Source organism: Orbicella franksi, chromosome 4, assembly GCF_964199315.1.
Source record: "Orbicella franksi chromosome 4, jaOrbFran1.1, whole genome shotgun sequence".
In the NCBI taxonomy this organism is placed as follows: Eukaryota; Metazoa; Cnidaria; class Anthozoa; order Scleractinia; family Merulinidae; genus Orbicella; species Orbicella franksi.
The window spans coordinates 30379801-30395869 of NC_138148.1; the positions used below are offsets into that span (position 1 = coordinate 30379801).

Consider the following 16069-nt stretch of genomic DNA (forward strand, 5'->3'; position numbering starts at 1 on the left):
TGGAGTTACCGCAGAATTCCGAAAGTAATGTCCCCACCCCCTGAAAATAACGGCTCCCTGAAAGTAAAGCCAATTTTTTACCTTCCTATTGAGCCCCAAAAGTAACGATCTCCCTGAAAGTAACGGCTCTCCCGAAAGAAGCTACTCTTTGAAGAAGTCACTAAAATAGAAACTCTCTGATCTCAAGCGCAATGCGTCCTCAATCCGAAAGTAACGGGGGCCGTTACTTGCGGAATCCCACGGTATTAAAAAAAAAGAAGAGAAACAAAACAACACAGAAGACTTCCACGGAGATGGAAGACGTGAAGTCCTGTAACCAATAAACAGAGCTCAACCGCTAAAACATAACATGGAGAAGATAAACGAACCAGTTTGAGCTTTTTCGTGAGGGAAAAACACGCCATTGTCCTTGTCAATTAGAAAGGAAATGGCGAATAATGGGAATGGCAGTCAATAGATGTGATAAATTGTTGAATTTTGTGAGCTGCTGCATGCTTCCTTCCCAAACATAGTCATAATTCTCTTTTGATTAATCTTCTTTTTTCTCGTGAAACTACCGCAGTTTTTAGTTCACCACTAAATTTTCTCCGATTCTTATTGGTTTAAATTGATCACGTGACACAATAGTGTTTATCCGCGGAGAGACAGTATCAGCCCTTGGTATCAGCCCATAGTGCCCGTCCGAGGAAAATACCCGGATGGATAGTACTCGTCCGTGAAAGCATTTCTCTAAACAAGCGGACTTATAGGATATAAACAATTGGATTTGTATTAAGAGGGTTTTCGTTTGTTTTCTTTTTCAAATTTTACATTTGGCTTTCACGGCTTTCGTCAAAAAAAGTTGAAAATAATTATTTTTGAACTGGCTCACGCAACAAAATTTAGTGGTGAACAATAAAGACAGTAGAGTGTTTATGTCTCGGAGCTATCGGTCTGATAGTTGCCCCTTGGAAATTTGATGTTCTTAAGACTAGCATATTTGTTCTAAGAACATCAAATTTCCGCGGGGCAACTATCAGACCGATAGTTCCACGACAGAAACACTCCATTGTTTAAATAGATATAGATAGCTCTACCCAGGCCCCAGGCCCCATTGCGTTTCATCGGCAGGGAAAGTGCAATTAGTGAAGCGAACCAGCGAGCAAGACCTGGGGACAAGGCAGTGTTATTAAACCTACATTATTGTATCCCTGGAAGTCTGTCTTGGCCTGTACTGGAGCTGATGACGCGACTGCTCCGGACACAAGGTGAGGGTACTGGAGAAAAAGCAATCAACAAAAAGTAAAAACGATACAGGACTCTTGCAGTCGAAACGGCGGAATTACCCTGCTTTGAAATAGACATTGTTTGTTTATCCTTTAGAAGAATCCTTCAGAATACAATGAACGTCAAGACCGTCACAGCCAATCAAGGCACACGTTTCATGAAAAAAAAAATTAAATAAAACTATATGCATAATTATTGATAACAAAACAAATGTTCAAATGTTGTTGTTTATGGGAGTCAAAGCGCTCAGGTATGCCACTTGAAAAACTGAGAGAATCAAATATATCACATAAACATAATAGGCTTAAAATTCCCAACTGGCTGGAGGCAGACTAGTTGGTTATTTACAAACACGACCGAGGAGTTGAATTAGGGTCTAAGAGAAACAACTCCAGCCAAGTGGTCAGGGCGAGAATTGAACCCGCGACTTCCGGATTTCAAGTCCGTCCGCCCTAGCTATTGCCACGCTGCCTCTCCATAACATTTTCAACTTCTTTGCGGTCTTGTCAGGTAAGTGTTTACCTTGAGTCTGAACCACGCTGACAGTGATCCTGGATAGGAGCCGCCATATGCAATCCATTTATTTTGATCGGTGAGGTTGTACATTTTCCGAGCAAAGACACAGAATTCAGCCAAGTCAGCCAAACTAAAAAAGATAAAGAAAATTGTACCAGTGCTCTATCAGGAAAATTTGACATTATTTCTGTAACAATCATCTGGTTTTGTAGTGATAATCTTCGTGTTAATTTAAGAAAACAACAAAATTAAAAAAATTCTCGATCCATCTGATCAACAGTTTGTTTCTCCCTACCACATCAACCAAATTCTCAGAGTCAATCTACTAAAGCTCACATTTTTCTCTCTGATAATAAGATCATCCTTTTGTCGAAGAAAACTTCAGGCAATAGTTTACTAAGTTTGAAAAAATAAAACAGCACTGAAGAGGCTACAACAGGATGTGTTCCAGGTGACAGTGACATGGGATCCACATAGTTTAATAGGAGTCGCTTTAGTACATTAGCGTAAAGCCTGGTTTTCACTAGCCACGACGCAAGCACAAGCGCAAGCACAATAATCCTTATTTCAACGTGAAAACGGCCTTGACGCAGGCACAAGCATAAGCGCAAGCTCGAGTACAAGGATGAAAAATTTTCCTTTTCCTTGTGGTCGCGTGTGCGCCGCTGCAACAAGTGAAAACGAAATATCGCTCGGGCATAACACAAGCACAAGGATATTTACCACACGCGGTCATGTTTGGCCGGTGAAAACACTGGATCCAGATTACCTCGCGCCTATACAGTTTTCCAAAATGGCGGAAGGACAGATGATTTTGCTTGTGCTTGTGTTTGCGTCGCATTTCGTTTTCACTTGGGTCAACCCTATTTCTTGCGTGTGTGCTTGCCCTTATGCTTGCGTCGCTAGTGAAAACCAGGCTTAAGTGTAGCCTAACCCACACTCCCGTATTTCCTCAGGGGGTCGGTAGGACAACACCTAGGCTATGATCCATGATGATCAATTCGTCGACAAACATTAAAACCACACGCTTCGATTAGGGCTCATCTTTAGGTCATTTAGTTATGTCGTAAAGACCATGCGAAGAAAAACAGTAGAAATCGATGGCACGAAAAGAAGCACAAGTTTTTTTTTTTTAGGGTGAACGCTAGCCCGGCATGCTGGGATTACAAGTGATTGACAGGAAAGGAGGGACTGGAATGAACTTCTAGGCTAGAAGAACAAAAGACCATTTTACAGTTGTCTGCTCAGTGACCTAGCCTTTGAATGGCAACGAGGCTGGAGGTGACCTTGTTTAGATACAGACCTCACTGCTTTTCTTGTGCAAATCAAGTTGTTCTTATGTTAACTAGTTTGCATTTAAATGAGAAAAGCAGAGAGGTCTGTATCAAAGCAAGGTCACCTCCAGCCTCGCTTGCATTCGTAGGCCAGGTAACTAAGCACACAACTGTAAAATGGCCTATTGTTGCGGTTTAGCCTCAGCAGGATGTTTAGACTAGAGGAGAGGTGACACGGATGACGAACGAACAAACTTGTAAAATTTAGACTAAATTTTCCAGATCACATTTAACGCGACATCGCTTCCTTCGCTTCTTAACTGATTCATGACACAGCTACTTGACAACTTACGCTTGTTGACTCGAAAGGTAGACGAGGTTCTCATTCTCCAAACTGCCTTCAAAAACACTTAAACCATAATAGCGATGCTCCACTCCAAAGATCAGGCCACCATATTGCTCTGCTAGGTCGACAATATTCCCTGAAACAAATTGACAGCAAAACAATTCAGATATATGCGGCAACATGATCGCCTTATGAGCGCCAGGAGTGCTAGTGTTATCCTGATATCAAAAAGGAAATTTAAAGGCCCGGGGCGGGGGACTCCCAAATGAAAAAAGTCGAGACTGCTCTTCGGAAGAGTTGAAATAAACCCCTAATAGCCTCTTCCAGGCGTTCAGTTAGCTAGGGCACAGCGCGAAAAACGGCGAGCGAAAAAATAGGGAGAAGCGCGGCGAGAGAAGGCTTCTTCTAGCCGTACTTTTTTATTTTTCGCGCGCCGTCTTTCGCGCTGCGCCCTAACTAACTGAACGCCTGGAAGAGGCTAAACCCCTAAAGGAGACCAATCGGGGCGTGGCTTGGAGCTCTAATTGACCCCTAAAATATAACACTCAAAACGGAATGGGCTCCATTACAACCTGCTGTTCCGGAAAGGAGCCCGAGCTAGTAGATCGGACTCGAGAGAGTGGTGAAAATCGAGCCTAAAAAGGGAATTTGAGAGCGCTTTTTAATTGTTATCTCTTCAAGTGAATCCTTAAAGGTAATTAGACAGCTAAAAATAATGGCGTTTCGTCTTGAACACCCTAAGTGAGACCAAAATGCGTGATTTACACCCCTAAGTGAGACAACGAGCCTCTCCGACTTTTTCATACGGGAGTCGCCTTCCAAGATTAAGGGTTAATGGATGAAGTAGCTTGCAGGACCCTGAAGAGGCTCCTTAGCAGGGTTCGCTGAGAGTGTTTCTAGGTGTTTGTTAACATTGTTTGCGGAGCAGCAAGAAGAGCAACAAGTGAAAAAAAGACGACCAACCCTCGTCGAGTTTCTTTTCCTTTGGTTTTTCAATGGCTTTCTTCTCGCTGCTTACCTCCGAATCGCAAAATAGACATTCTTTGACCTCTTTAAGCTCGTCATGCGTTCGATACACTTAGCATGACGCGCGACGCGTGACAGGGAGCGCCACACGAATAACTGCTCACTTTCTCACGCTCCACTCCGCTAAACCGCCTACAGGCTATCACGCATTTCGATTTTTCCCACCCAAAATCTCTTCCAAATTTAGAGCCAAATAATTTTGAAACGTAAACTCCCATACGATGACTCGTCCAAAATAAAACCCAAACGAACGATCAAGCCACGGACTCATGCATCCCTCCCCCCCCCCCCCCCCTACCTCCACTGCAAAACATGCTCACTTTGGACAAATATTAGCTGGCGACAGAAGTTTGTTGTAAAGGTCTGCCCAGGGCTTATTCTCTATCGGATTTTTACGGTATGAATATTCAATTCAGATAGTGTAGGGATTGTTAACCTCCATAAATCATGCATTTTGATATTTACTTCCGGTCTTAAAACAGCCCGCAGGCTATAAATGCAAAATACTGACAGGCCGTCCATAAAAACTACAGGAAGCTAGCTAAAATTTCTCCTTGCGACCAAAAGAGAAGGTTGTGAACATCTGCACGGTTCCGGCACGTCCCCCGGCGGCACACAGCTAGCTGACATGACAGTCCGATACAACAATTAACGACAACACCAACACACAGTGTGACATGCAAATCAGGGGTAAGGAAGTATGAATGAAGTAATTTATACATACCACCGTCTATATAACCCGCAGACATTGGAAACTCGCCTCCAATGTATAGGAAAACTGGTCCATGATCTTTCTCTTTCCAGTAGTTAGCATTTACCCAGTAACGTTGCTCAAACGTCTTTTGCGAAGGCTCAAAGTGATCCAGTGGTTGCTCTATGGTTTGTTGCTCGATAAAATCATGGCGCGCTTGGAGTGAATGTTGATGTTCGTGCACAAGCTGGCGAATCTTGTAAAATATCTCCGTTTGTAAGCATGAACCGTGAAGAACAGCAATTGACAACAACAGACTGTAAATCACTAAATTCATCGTGACTGTACAACCTGGGTTACTATCAGGGAAGTGAAAGTGATATTCTCATTATTTTAATTCGTATCTCCTGACTACCTCGTGATGGCAGCAAGTAAGACCTGGAGGTCACGCTATTTTTAGCAAATGGGCAAAAAAGCTCATAATTTCGAGTGAACCTTTGCTTTGTTTGATCAGCAGCAGAGCCTCACAGACGTAATGAAATACATACTAGACCGCCCTGGGCCAATGGTTGAAATTAATTAAAACTAGGAGAGATTTTATGTGTAGCTCAGGTCTTGATATCGTTCGATTTAGCATAAGCCATTGTCAATGTTGTGTCAACAGTCTGTATTTCCTGGGCCTAGCGAGTTCCCTTCCCTCTCCCTGCGATCGCACGTCGCTGTTCTTGTTCCTCCCCCCCCCCCCCCCTATATGTTTTGTGGGCTTGGCTTGAAATTTTTTGAGGCTAAACAACCTATAAAGAGAGGTACCTAGACTGTTCACAGCCTCTCCATTTATGCACGCGAAAGAAAAAGCGAGTGAAGCAGGCGTGGGTGGGGGGTGGGGTTTGCGACCGAAGCTTGCAAGGAGAATAGATCTGTCCCCACCCCTACCCAGTCAAGTCTTCCGTTTTGCGCTGGCGTGTACAGGCTAAGAGGTACCTAGACCGCATTTTCAACCCCTAAAAGGTACGACGAGTACCCACGTCATATTTATATCGGCGTTCCCCCCGGGGGGTTTTCCTTCTCCCTCCCCTTTGACTTGAACGCCTACATATAACCGTGCCAGGCAACAGTAGCGCCGTGACGCATGTCTGATCCACCAGGGTGTGGGGCGTCGTTTAAGCTTACCGCTGACACAAAAACAACGCGACGCGCATTCTTAGTTCCCTCCCGTTGCCTCCCAGTGCAGTTGTGAAAGTGTGCTTTCTGAAAGAGCTGTTCTCGACGAAACAGAAGGTAAGATTCGATTATTTAACTTAACAGTCGAGCAAAGTTTGTAATTTCTTCGTAGCTACAGTCAATTTTGTCTTCTTCGTGCATGAGATATGTCAAAAGAAGCGTATATCGAAGCGAAATTCTACATGCAAGAGAATCGAACGCAAAATCGAATCACGGCCGTGTGAGGAAAAACCGAATGTGCAACAAAGTCACAGGTACATAGGGAAGAAATGAACTTTGTCATGTAGAATTCTATCAACCTGTTGTTAGAGGACTGAGGGTAACCCTTGGATGAGAAACTATGCCACTTTCATTGATGCGACATTTGAGAAGAGATTAGCGACGGTAGAGGCGCTTTTCGATTTCATGGCCCGCTCGGCTGAGTTGTCGTGTTTTAAGGGCGAAATAAGGCCATTTCAAGACTAGAATAGATGCAGAGGTATAGAAGAGAAAAAAATTATGTATTAAGCGAAATAGGGAAGCCCGAAACGTTCAATTTGCAGGAGTTTCCACTTCGGGACGAAAGTAGGTTCTTCTCGGTCGTCGTTATCGGGTCACGCAGCGTAGCGATATTGGAATGCTTTTTCCTGCACCATGCGAATGAATTTGTGTATTTTGTTGACAACATCGTCTAGAAAAGGAAGGTTTTCAAATTATTTTCTAGTCTTACGAATAGAAATTCAAAGCGTTTCCTTGACGTTGCCGGAAAAAAGAAAAATATCGTCGGTCATAAACCCGTTGTATAAAGGTGACCATTTTCATGGCCATATATGGTAACATGTGATGCTGCAAGTTCGTATTATATTAACTTTGAATCTCTGCATTACAACACGGAGCAGAAAATTTATGAACGGTTGCGAGATAAAACTATGAAGCTCTTGATAACTAAAATATGTACAAGAGAGCATCCCGATCTTTGTAACTGCCTGGTGTTGTTTCGGCCCGGAAATTTCGCAATTCGAATTTTGCTCTGGTTGAACTCTAGGTGTTTACTTTCACGAAGATATTTTAAAAATTAAATAGCTGAAAATATACATTTGCACACTAACGTTTACTCACTACACGAGGATTAAAAGCCACCTGGTTTTCAGAGTTGAAATTATACCCAAGTAACAAGCGTTGGCAAATTACAATTCAAAGTGCTGAAACAATGTTTTCCCTGGCTTCATCACGGTTACGCATTTGATCGGATTTTCCTTATATGGTTCTTGTCACAACTGCATTTTGTAACCACTGAAAGCAAATTGGTGATCTCATTTCATCAACAAACACTTGCTTATTTCTTGCTTACATAATAACGATACAACAGTTTTTTACTATATACGAATGATCGCATCCTGTTGCAAATCCATGAAGTAACGATTGAACGTGACAGCGTACATTTATCTTCCTTATAAGGTTTCTTTTGATACCTGTAACTGTGTTTTGTAACTGTTTGAAAACAGTGCTGAGTTTTGCATTATCACTAATAAATAAGAAACTACATGTCAATTCTGCGACTAGTTCATTGCCTGGAGCCACTATCAAAGGAAGAAATTTCCAGATGGTATACCTGTCTTTGTTGTGTGGATATAAGTTTGACTTTACTTTTGTGTGCGTTTGCTTGGCTGAGAATTTTGAAGTAGCACAGCTCATATCATAAATCATGACAAGCCCCTGATTGCAAGTGCAGACTAAAGTGAACTTTGTTCACATACATTTATCACAAGATTGGTTTTCCCAAACGTTCATTCTTTCATGCTAGATATTTGATTGGCAATCGGTCCAGTATGTTAAAACTCAAGTATCTTGGGGCATTTGGTGTGCATTTTTCATGGCATTTGCACCAAGAGAGTTAATTGAGTGTCAAAGGCTTCAGCCGCTAGGGAGGTCTGGGGGTATGCCCCTGGAAAATTCAATATTGGGAGCTCGAAAAATGATGTTTGCGACATTTTCCAAGCAGCAGTTTCGTAAATCAAAACATGAAAACTGACATTGAGTATTTAGTAAAACTTTTGACATTTGCATGTCAACTGTTGGGATAATTGATAATTCCTTTTCGGTCTGTCTGCAACCTGAAAATTGTGAGATTTCATGTACATTAAGACTGCACATTGTCTGCCCTTCTAGGTTTTTTCAGGGGTTTTGGGCCTTGTTTTCAAGTACATCTGCTATGTCAACATTTCTTCTACGTTCATTGTATATGACATTTTGGGACATTGTATGAACTGGTGTGCATTGAAATTTGTTTGCTCTGGTTGCATTTGACAAAAAGGGAAACACAGTCCTAATGCTGACTGGAGTGAAATTTTGTGAGATAACCCCTGGATCTTGTGAGGGCCAATTTCCAATTCCCTTGGTTTCAATACGCAAGATTCACTCTAGTTCACTGACTTAAATTCAACTAACACTCTAATAAGACGCTCCTGTTTGCTTGTACATAATTCCATTAATCATCCACGTCTTTATTGTTATCGTTACTTCGAGTGAATCGCATACACGACTACAATGTTTGCTGACATTCGCCATTACATGCACATTTGAAAAGATCATGTGACTTAAACGTGGAACTAAACAGCAGGAAAAATACATGAACAATACAGGAAACCCAGCAACAGGTCTTGGACAGAAAATGAGCCTCCCTGCAGCAGGGGTGAAAACGAATGGCATCATTACAAAGCATGTGCCTATAAGACAGTTTCGTTTCTTAATAGTACTCTCATTTGTAGTATTCTGAACTGTGCAAATCAACATTAACATGGCCTGTTTCATCGGGATGCTGGGGATGACGTGTTTTTGTCACACTGCAAGGACAATTATTTTTCTGTTGACAAACACAAGTTTGAATCGTTTTGGCATTGGAATGTTAATTGTAAGATTAGCTATGTTTCATTGGCTGTATTTAGGTTACATTTGGTGGTGAGTTTCAGTCGTGACAGATATTTCAGTCTGTTTCCAGCCAAGGTAAAAATATTTTGGAATGGATGGAAAGGTACTTGGAAGTTGAGATGTATAAGATCTTTCAAAATATTATTTTAAATTAAGCTGTAATCTGTTATTTCCTTTTTTTTTGCAGATATTGAAATATTTGAAAATTCAATCCATCTACTGCAACCATGGTTAGTACTTGAATTTGGATTTAATGGTAGTGTTTGTTGATCATTTTAACATGCGCTACATGCAAGAGAGGTGTTCAAACATGATATTTTTATAAGTGGTAACTACTGCCTTTGACTTTCGGTCAGGCCAGGATAGAGCTAGTCCTCTGAGAACCAGGAGTCCACCTGGAGTCACGCAGTGTTGCATAACCCACAAAACAAAAGTTTACAATAGCAGCGTAACTGCCCCAAGGCAGTTAATCTTACTAGACTCGAGCTCCATAACCATCTAGAATCAGTCTTTGATTGGGCAAAAAAATTGTAGCACTTGTTTTTTGGTGCACTCTAGCTTGTTGGCAAATTATCATGATTCAAATCTTTCTCTTGGAAACTTGACCTTTTATGATGGCAAAACTGAAACTGTTGAAAATCATATGCTGATTTTGCTGCTGTGTCCTTGAAAGAAGCCAAGTTGTCAGACAAGTAAAGGTTTGGTTGTGAGGCTTCCATGTAGCAGCAGGTCAGAATGAAATGCAGGGAAACATTTTTTCAAGGTCAAACAAAACTGTAGCCTGCAGGAGGAAATCATAGCACTTTTGGGTCATGTAAGGGTGGTCATGTGGGGTAGAGTGCCAGAGTGGGTTACATCGTCTTGCACAGAAGGGGCGGGGAATGAGTTGCTAGCCCTGGAGAATTTGGAAAATCTGTGCCGGCATTGAGGTGCATTTTTGCCCCTAAAAGTCATTTTGTTCTAGGCCACCATACACTTTAAACAAAACAACAGAATGCTACAGAAAACTACAGCATTTCAAAGATAAAACAAAGATAAAACATTCAAGTTTGCCAATTCAAGAAATGCCGAGGCCAACTTGAATGTTTAATCTCTGAAATGCTGTTGATTAAGAACAAGAGACCCAAATTGAACAAGCAAGGGGATTCCATTCACGCGAAACTTTTAACGTGAAAGTTTTCAGGTAACGTTTGCTAATTTCATTTTCTCGCATCCCAAGTACTGTAAACATGTCTTGCTGTTATTTTTAATTTATTCATTCGACAATGATGACTGAAGTCGTTGAAATGTCACGTAACTTTACTTACGTTAATTTTCCTGCTTAAATATTATTGTTGTTAGTGTTATTGTTATTGTTACTATTATTATTATTATTATTATTATTATTATTATTATTATTATTATTATTATTATTATTGTTTCAATCATGCATGTTCAAGAAAAATGTTTCAATATCAACATGGTTTGAGTTTTCATAACAAAAAAGAGCTGCAGATGAGTGGGAAGTATCACTCAAAATTGGTGATATGGTTTCCTTTCTTCAATGTTTTGATTTTTGTCGTAATATCTTAATACTCATGTTGAAAGGTTTTATTGTTTAGACACCCTTCAAAGTGCCTAGGAAATGAAATTTTTGCCCTCTTTTTTTTATTCCAGGAAATTGGACTTTATGTTGCACTGATTCATAATTTTCCAATTTAAGCTCTGGTCTTGCATGTGAAACATGTTTCTGTGTTTTTTTTCACAGAAAATGTGCACATGTAGCCCCAAAAAGATCGGATCATGATCATTTTGGTGAAACAAAACTTTGCACAAATAAACTTTGAGACAAAAAGTACCCCATGCAAACACTTGAAGTAGCTGGTGACTTGCGCCAGGCACCAGCTTATTTTGAAAACCCTGCTGTGAATTTCTGAATTTCTAAACCAAAGTCAGGGATGCAGGGCTTGTTGCTGAGGTTGGTTAATTTTGTTTCTCATGGGTGGCAGCAACACTGTGTTTGGTAAATGGTCTGATCATAGCACAATTTTGTATCATTCTCATGAGCAAACTTTTTCTCTCAATTGCAGTCCTCTGGTATTAAATTGGATGCTGAATGCAAAGATATGTTCGCTAAAATTAAAGACAAAAAACAGCATGGATATGCGGTCATGATGATCAATAAAGAGAAAACGGCAGTTGTGATGGAAAGGAAAGGTTTGAAGCTCGAAGACAGAGAAGTAGGTACGACTCAAAAAAGTTTCGATGAGATGAGAGAAGTAGTTCTGGAATCCAAAGAACCTCGTTACATCTTGGCGGACGTCACATATGAAAGGGAAGGAGCTGGTAAAAAAGATGTTGTCGTGTACATATATTGGTAAGTAAGAAAACTTGGTAGAATTGAACAGTTTACATTGTCCCACAGAATGTGAGGACAGCAATGCAATTACAGGTCATACAGTTGCAATAACCAGGAAAACATATCATAGTAGTGAAGGCATGGTGGCCTCATGGTTGCCTCATGGTTAGTGGACTTTCCTCCAGATCGAGCGGTCGAGGTTCAAGCCTGGCCTAGGTGGTGATTACAAGCCCTAGGATTTCAAATTTCATCAGTAACACTTCTTTTAGGTCTGTGTCCAGTGATTGTGGGAAATGGTTTGTAACAAAAAATTTTTGTAACAAAATTTCACACTTGATTTGGACATGAATAAAAGAAAGCAAAACTAGTATTAGAGAATAGAGAAGGAAACGTATAAGTTATACGTAAGCTTACATTTACTCAGTGGTGTGGATCTTGGCTAGTAAGCGAAAATTACCTCTTCCCAAATGTTTCCTAATTACAAAGTCAACTTTTGTAATTAACCTTTGCAGTGGATGTTGTGTAAACTGATTGCTGGGACGAAAACCAACAATATTGTAGCTGGTTCACCCTGTAGCAATTATTCGTCCACCATGTTTAATCCGTCCAGAACTGCACAGCACATATCGTGTGATGCACTTTGGGATGGATGTAAGATGGCAGACGGGTGACGTGAGTATAACAGAATGCTAAATCAAACAGTAAATACTCTTACTACTTGTTGACAACTGGGACAGAAAAAGGACTTCTATCAAAAGGATTTTGATTGTCAAGGCTTGAAGAGTAGTGCAGAGGGGAATAAACATTACTGCTGCATGTCATGACTTGTTTCTACTCAAGGCTGCTGCCTAACAGATGTCTGGTCTTCTGAGGTGCCCAAGTTATGAATGCGGGCAACTAAAGTTTTGTTCAAGGAGCCCATCTGGGTGCCTAATGGTTGATTAGAGGTTTTCACTGGTAAATGCTTACTCTGACTGGCCAGGATTTTTCTCATGGAATCGGTCATAAAATCAGGCACAAAATTAATTAAGCTGAAAACAACAGTTACCCTGGTTATCACGAGGAACATGGGCCAAAACATGGTAACAAAATCGTTCTGCTCACAAAACAGCCATTACAGCGTAAATGTACATCATGTATGCCAATGCATTGTGTCTCTGTTGATACCTTGGTGACCAAAAGGCAAAGTAGCTATTTTGATGAACAGTTAAATGATCTCATGGTTGTGTAGGACCTTTATTTTTTATTTCAAACAGAATGGGTCTTACATTTAAGATGAAATCCTCCCTTAACTCGCAGTAAAGAAGAGTCCTCAATAATGCAATTTCCATAAACGCCTCTCTGTGTCCTTGAACAGATTGCACTGTGCCATTGACAGACTTATAACTTGTAGCATCTTGATTAGTAATCAAGGTAATTTACCTTGCTTGAAAGCTCTAACAACTGCACCTCACTTGTTTAACTTCTCTATTTGATCGGTTATGATGACATTGAGAGGAGAACCAAGAAGAAAACATCTGTCGTTGACTTTTTCTGGATGGTCCACCACAAAAGGCACAATGAAACCTGTTGGTTAACTATTCACATAAACTTGCAATCGTTTTCAGATTGATTGCATTCAAGACAGCTTTCTGTTTACTGTTTAACTGCAAATCACCTAACTTCATCGTGAAAACCCAGTGAATTCCTTCAATATACATTTCGTCTCTCTGCCTCTTTCCTCTTCCTCGGGATTAGTTTCTGAGCATGAGTAGACAGGCGGGTAAAAATTACGCATTTGCTACCAGATGTCCATAATTTACAGATGTCCCCGTCTTGGCTGCTACAAGAGCCCTCTGTTTCTTGCCGACCACGTGACCAAAAGAAATGGAGGCTCTGGGGACGAGAATAAGTCACATGGCCTGGTGCATCTGAATGGTGCACAGAAGGTCATAGATTTGAGCCCTGTTGGGAGACCTAGTAACTTGTTATTCCAAGTAGCTTGTTTCACTGACTGACCAACAACTTTCTCATACAACTGTATTCTAGCAGGCTTAGCATGTTTCATCGTTTTCTTCCACTTAGAGTGTGGCTGCAAATTTGTTTACTGACTTGAATGGCATTCAATATTTGCAGGTGTTCAGATGGCGTGTCAGTGAAGCAAAAGATGGTCTATGCCTCTACAAATGAGGCCCTGAAGAAATCATTTACTGGGATTAAATGTGTGGAATGTCACGATGATGATGAATTCACCTATGATTTTATAGTAGCGAAGTTGAAACAACAGGACAGAGCTTGAGAAACTTGTTGTTAGCTTGTCATATACTCACTTTTGCGATTAATTTGTGATGAGAAAACTCCCAAGTTGTGGATGCTTACCAGGAATGTGTAATTTTAAATAAAACAGCATCGCTATGTGCAACTGGGTAATGTAGTTTTAACACTTAGATGTACCGGTCTTGACAGAAAAGCAGTAAAACCTTCAATTTCATTAGGGTGTGGGGAAGATTGACTTAATGAATGGAAACTCTTGTTCCGATGCCTCTAGATCAGGCTCAAAATCAACAAATTACTATTGTTTTTATCCTTAAAAATAGTTGTCAAGATACTGCACAGTTTACTCTGTGCCCTGTGCCATAACAATTATGTTAGTGTAACACTATGTGAAATTATAGGAGACTGTTGACCAGGATGTTGTCTCCATCTATCTGCATATTTCAGTGGGTTTAATAACAAAGACAATGTTCCTAATAAAAGCACTGTTCATCTTGTACCAATTTTTAGTTTTTTGGCTGCACCTTAAATATATTTTTGCAAAGATATGCCCGTTGTGTTTTCATTTGGACTCGGGCAAAAAAGCCACGGCCATCTCTGCCCATGCATCTCATTAAACCAGACGAAATGTTCTTTTTTGACTGCAATACCAGGAAGAACTCCACAATGATCTGTCTCAAAATTGCACACTTTTATCATTAAATATGTTGTTTCAAGTAAAAATTTCATAAACTTTTAGTTGAAAAAGTGCACGACCGCTCGTAAAAAGAAAAGTAGAAATAGAGCATTCTACAATTTCCCGGAAGTTGACCCCATCGCCTATGGATTGATATCATTATCAGAGTTCAGTGGCTCAAGGCTACTTTGACTTTTAGAACAGCCCCCTGGTACTTTTGCTCGTGCAGGGGTTTAGCATGAACAGTAACAATCTCCCGAAGTGTACGAAGACGAAATACAGAAATGTCTTCAGTACGCAAGAGGGAAGACAGTCAGTGTGGTTTCCATAAATCGATCCATAAAGAACTTGAGCTTCACAATGAGAAAAGTAACGGACTATTCAGTCTTATCTGAGGCCCGGTTCAAACGTCGAACTTAACATATGACAATTTGGGTCGACCCAAATAATTAAGTTCGGCTGTTGATTCAAACGTCGAACCTTATTTAGTCGAACTTAATTGCAAAAATAAAAGAGACTAATGCAAACGGCGGTCATTGCTGACCAAAATGGCAGAAACAACGTGGGAAAGACGAATTGTGGAAATATAGAGCTTGCTTTTCTTGTAAGTGCGATCAAGGAGGGTAGAACAAGTCGCAGAAGGCGACTCCAGGTGCAGTTAGCCTTTAAGAACCGAAGACGATTTTTTAATTTGGTTTGCCTTCTATTATTGCTTATTCCCAAAGGAACATCTCAGTTAAACTGTAACGAGTCTCGTATAGTTCGTTCCTGTCATCGGTTTCTTCAAGATTCATTTATTTTGTCATTTTCCGTCAAGAACACGACTCGCAGGACGCCACCGGACTGCCTGCCTTGCAACCCGCTACACTCTTATCGCATTCAAATACGGAACACCGCAAACATAAGTGGTTTATGCCCATCAAGCAAGTATATATTTTGTGCTCTCGAAGCAAGAGGAACACATCTTCGCGCTCTTCCCGCCATTTTGTTCTAGGAGATTAAAACAAGCTGTGCACGCATGACATAAATGGGAAACATGCAGAACTCTGGGTAAAAATTAATTTATGTAATATATTTGTAATGTATGCAGTAGGTTCGGTACATGAAAAGTTCGACGTTTGAATCGGAGTCGCTCCGCAGTCGAACTGACCGACTGGCCATGTCGAACTTAATTCTCGGGTCGACCCAAATAACGTGTCGAACTTAATTGATTCAAACGTCGATCTCGTCATGCACTCAATTGGGGCTATTAGGTTCGGCTCATGAAAAGTTCGACGTTTGAACCGGGGCTAAGCGATCAGTGTCATTATTTATGCGATTCCATTTTCACCTACCGTTTATTTGTCTTGCTTTTCTGGTCGGCGGGATGGCTAATCAACCGTGGAGGTATTTCTGTAGATTTTCCGAATTTTCTTCATAAATGTCGACTTCCCCAAGTGCAGAAATCTTGCTATAACGCTCACGCTAAACCCTGCACAAGCAAAAACACCATACCACTCGCCAAAGAAAACTTGAAGGATAACAAGCAACCAAGTGGCCGCCTTATGGCCGCCAC

General features: G+C 40.9%; 2 protein-coding genes across 3 annotated transcripts in view; one reads left to right on the forward strand and one right to left on the reverse strand.

Moving 5' to 3' along the window:
• LOC145483877 (thymus-specific serine protease-like) overlaps positions 1-5907 on the reverse strand; it is a 14820-nt gene extending 8913 nt beyond the window's left edge. Inside the window, exons 1-4 of the mRNA XM_081462437.1 lie at positions 5153-5907; positions 3409-3538; positions 1789-1912; positions 1179-1256 (exon numbers count right to left, since the gene is read on the reverse strand). Of these exons, the coding sequence (XP_081318563.1) occupies positions 1179-1256; positions 1789-1912; positions 3409-3538; positions 5153-5456 (636 nt within the window). The 5' untranslated portion in view covers positions 5457-5907. The remainder of the gene's footprint in view (positions 1-1178; positions 1257-1788; positions 1913-3408; positions 3539-5152) is intronic.
• LOC145483887 (uncharacterized) lies at positions 4832-14341 on the forward strand. Of its 2 annotated transcripts, none has more exons than XM_081462448.1 (4): positions 4832-5118; positions 9435-9477; positions 11317-11603; positions 13701-14341. In XM_081462448.1, the coding sequence occupies exons 2-4, from the start codon at positions 9475-9477 to the stop codon at positions 13861-13863; spliced, it is 453 nt and encodes a 150-aa protein (XP_081318574.1). In that variant the 5' UTR covers positions 4832-5118; positions 9435-9474; the 3' UTR covers positions 13864-14341. The 2 variants fall into 2 exon arrangements, with proteins under 2 accessions (XP_081318574.1, XP_081318573.1); XM_081462447.1 differs by lacking the exon at positions 4832-5118 and adding an exon at positions 6321-6397.
• Positions 14342-16069: the final 1728 nt, after the last annotated feature.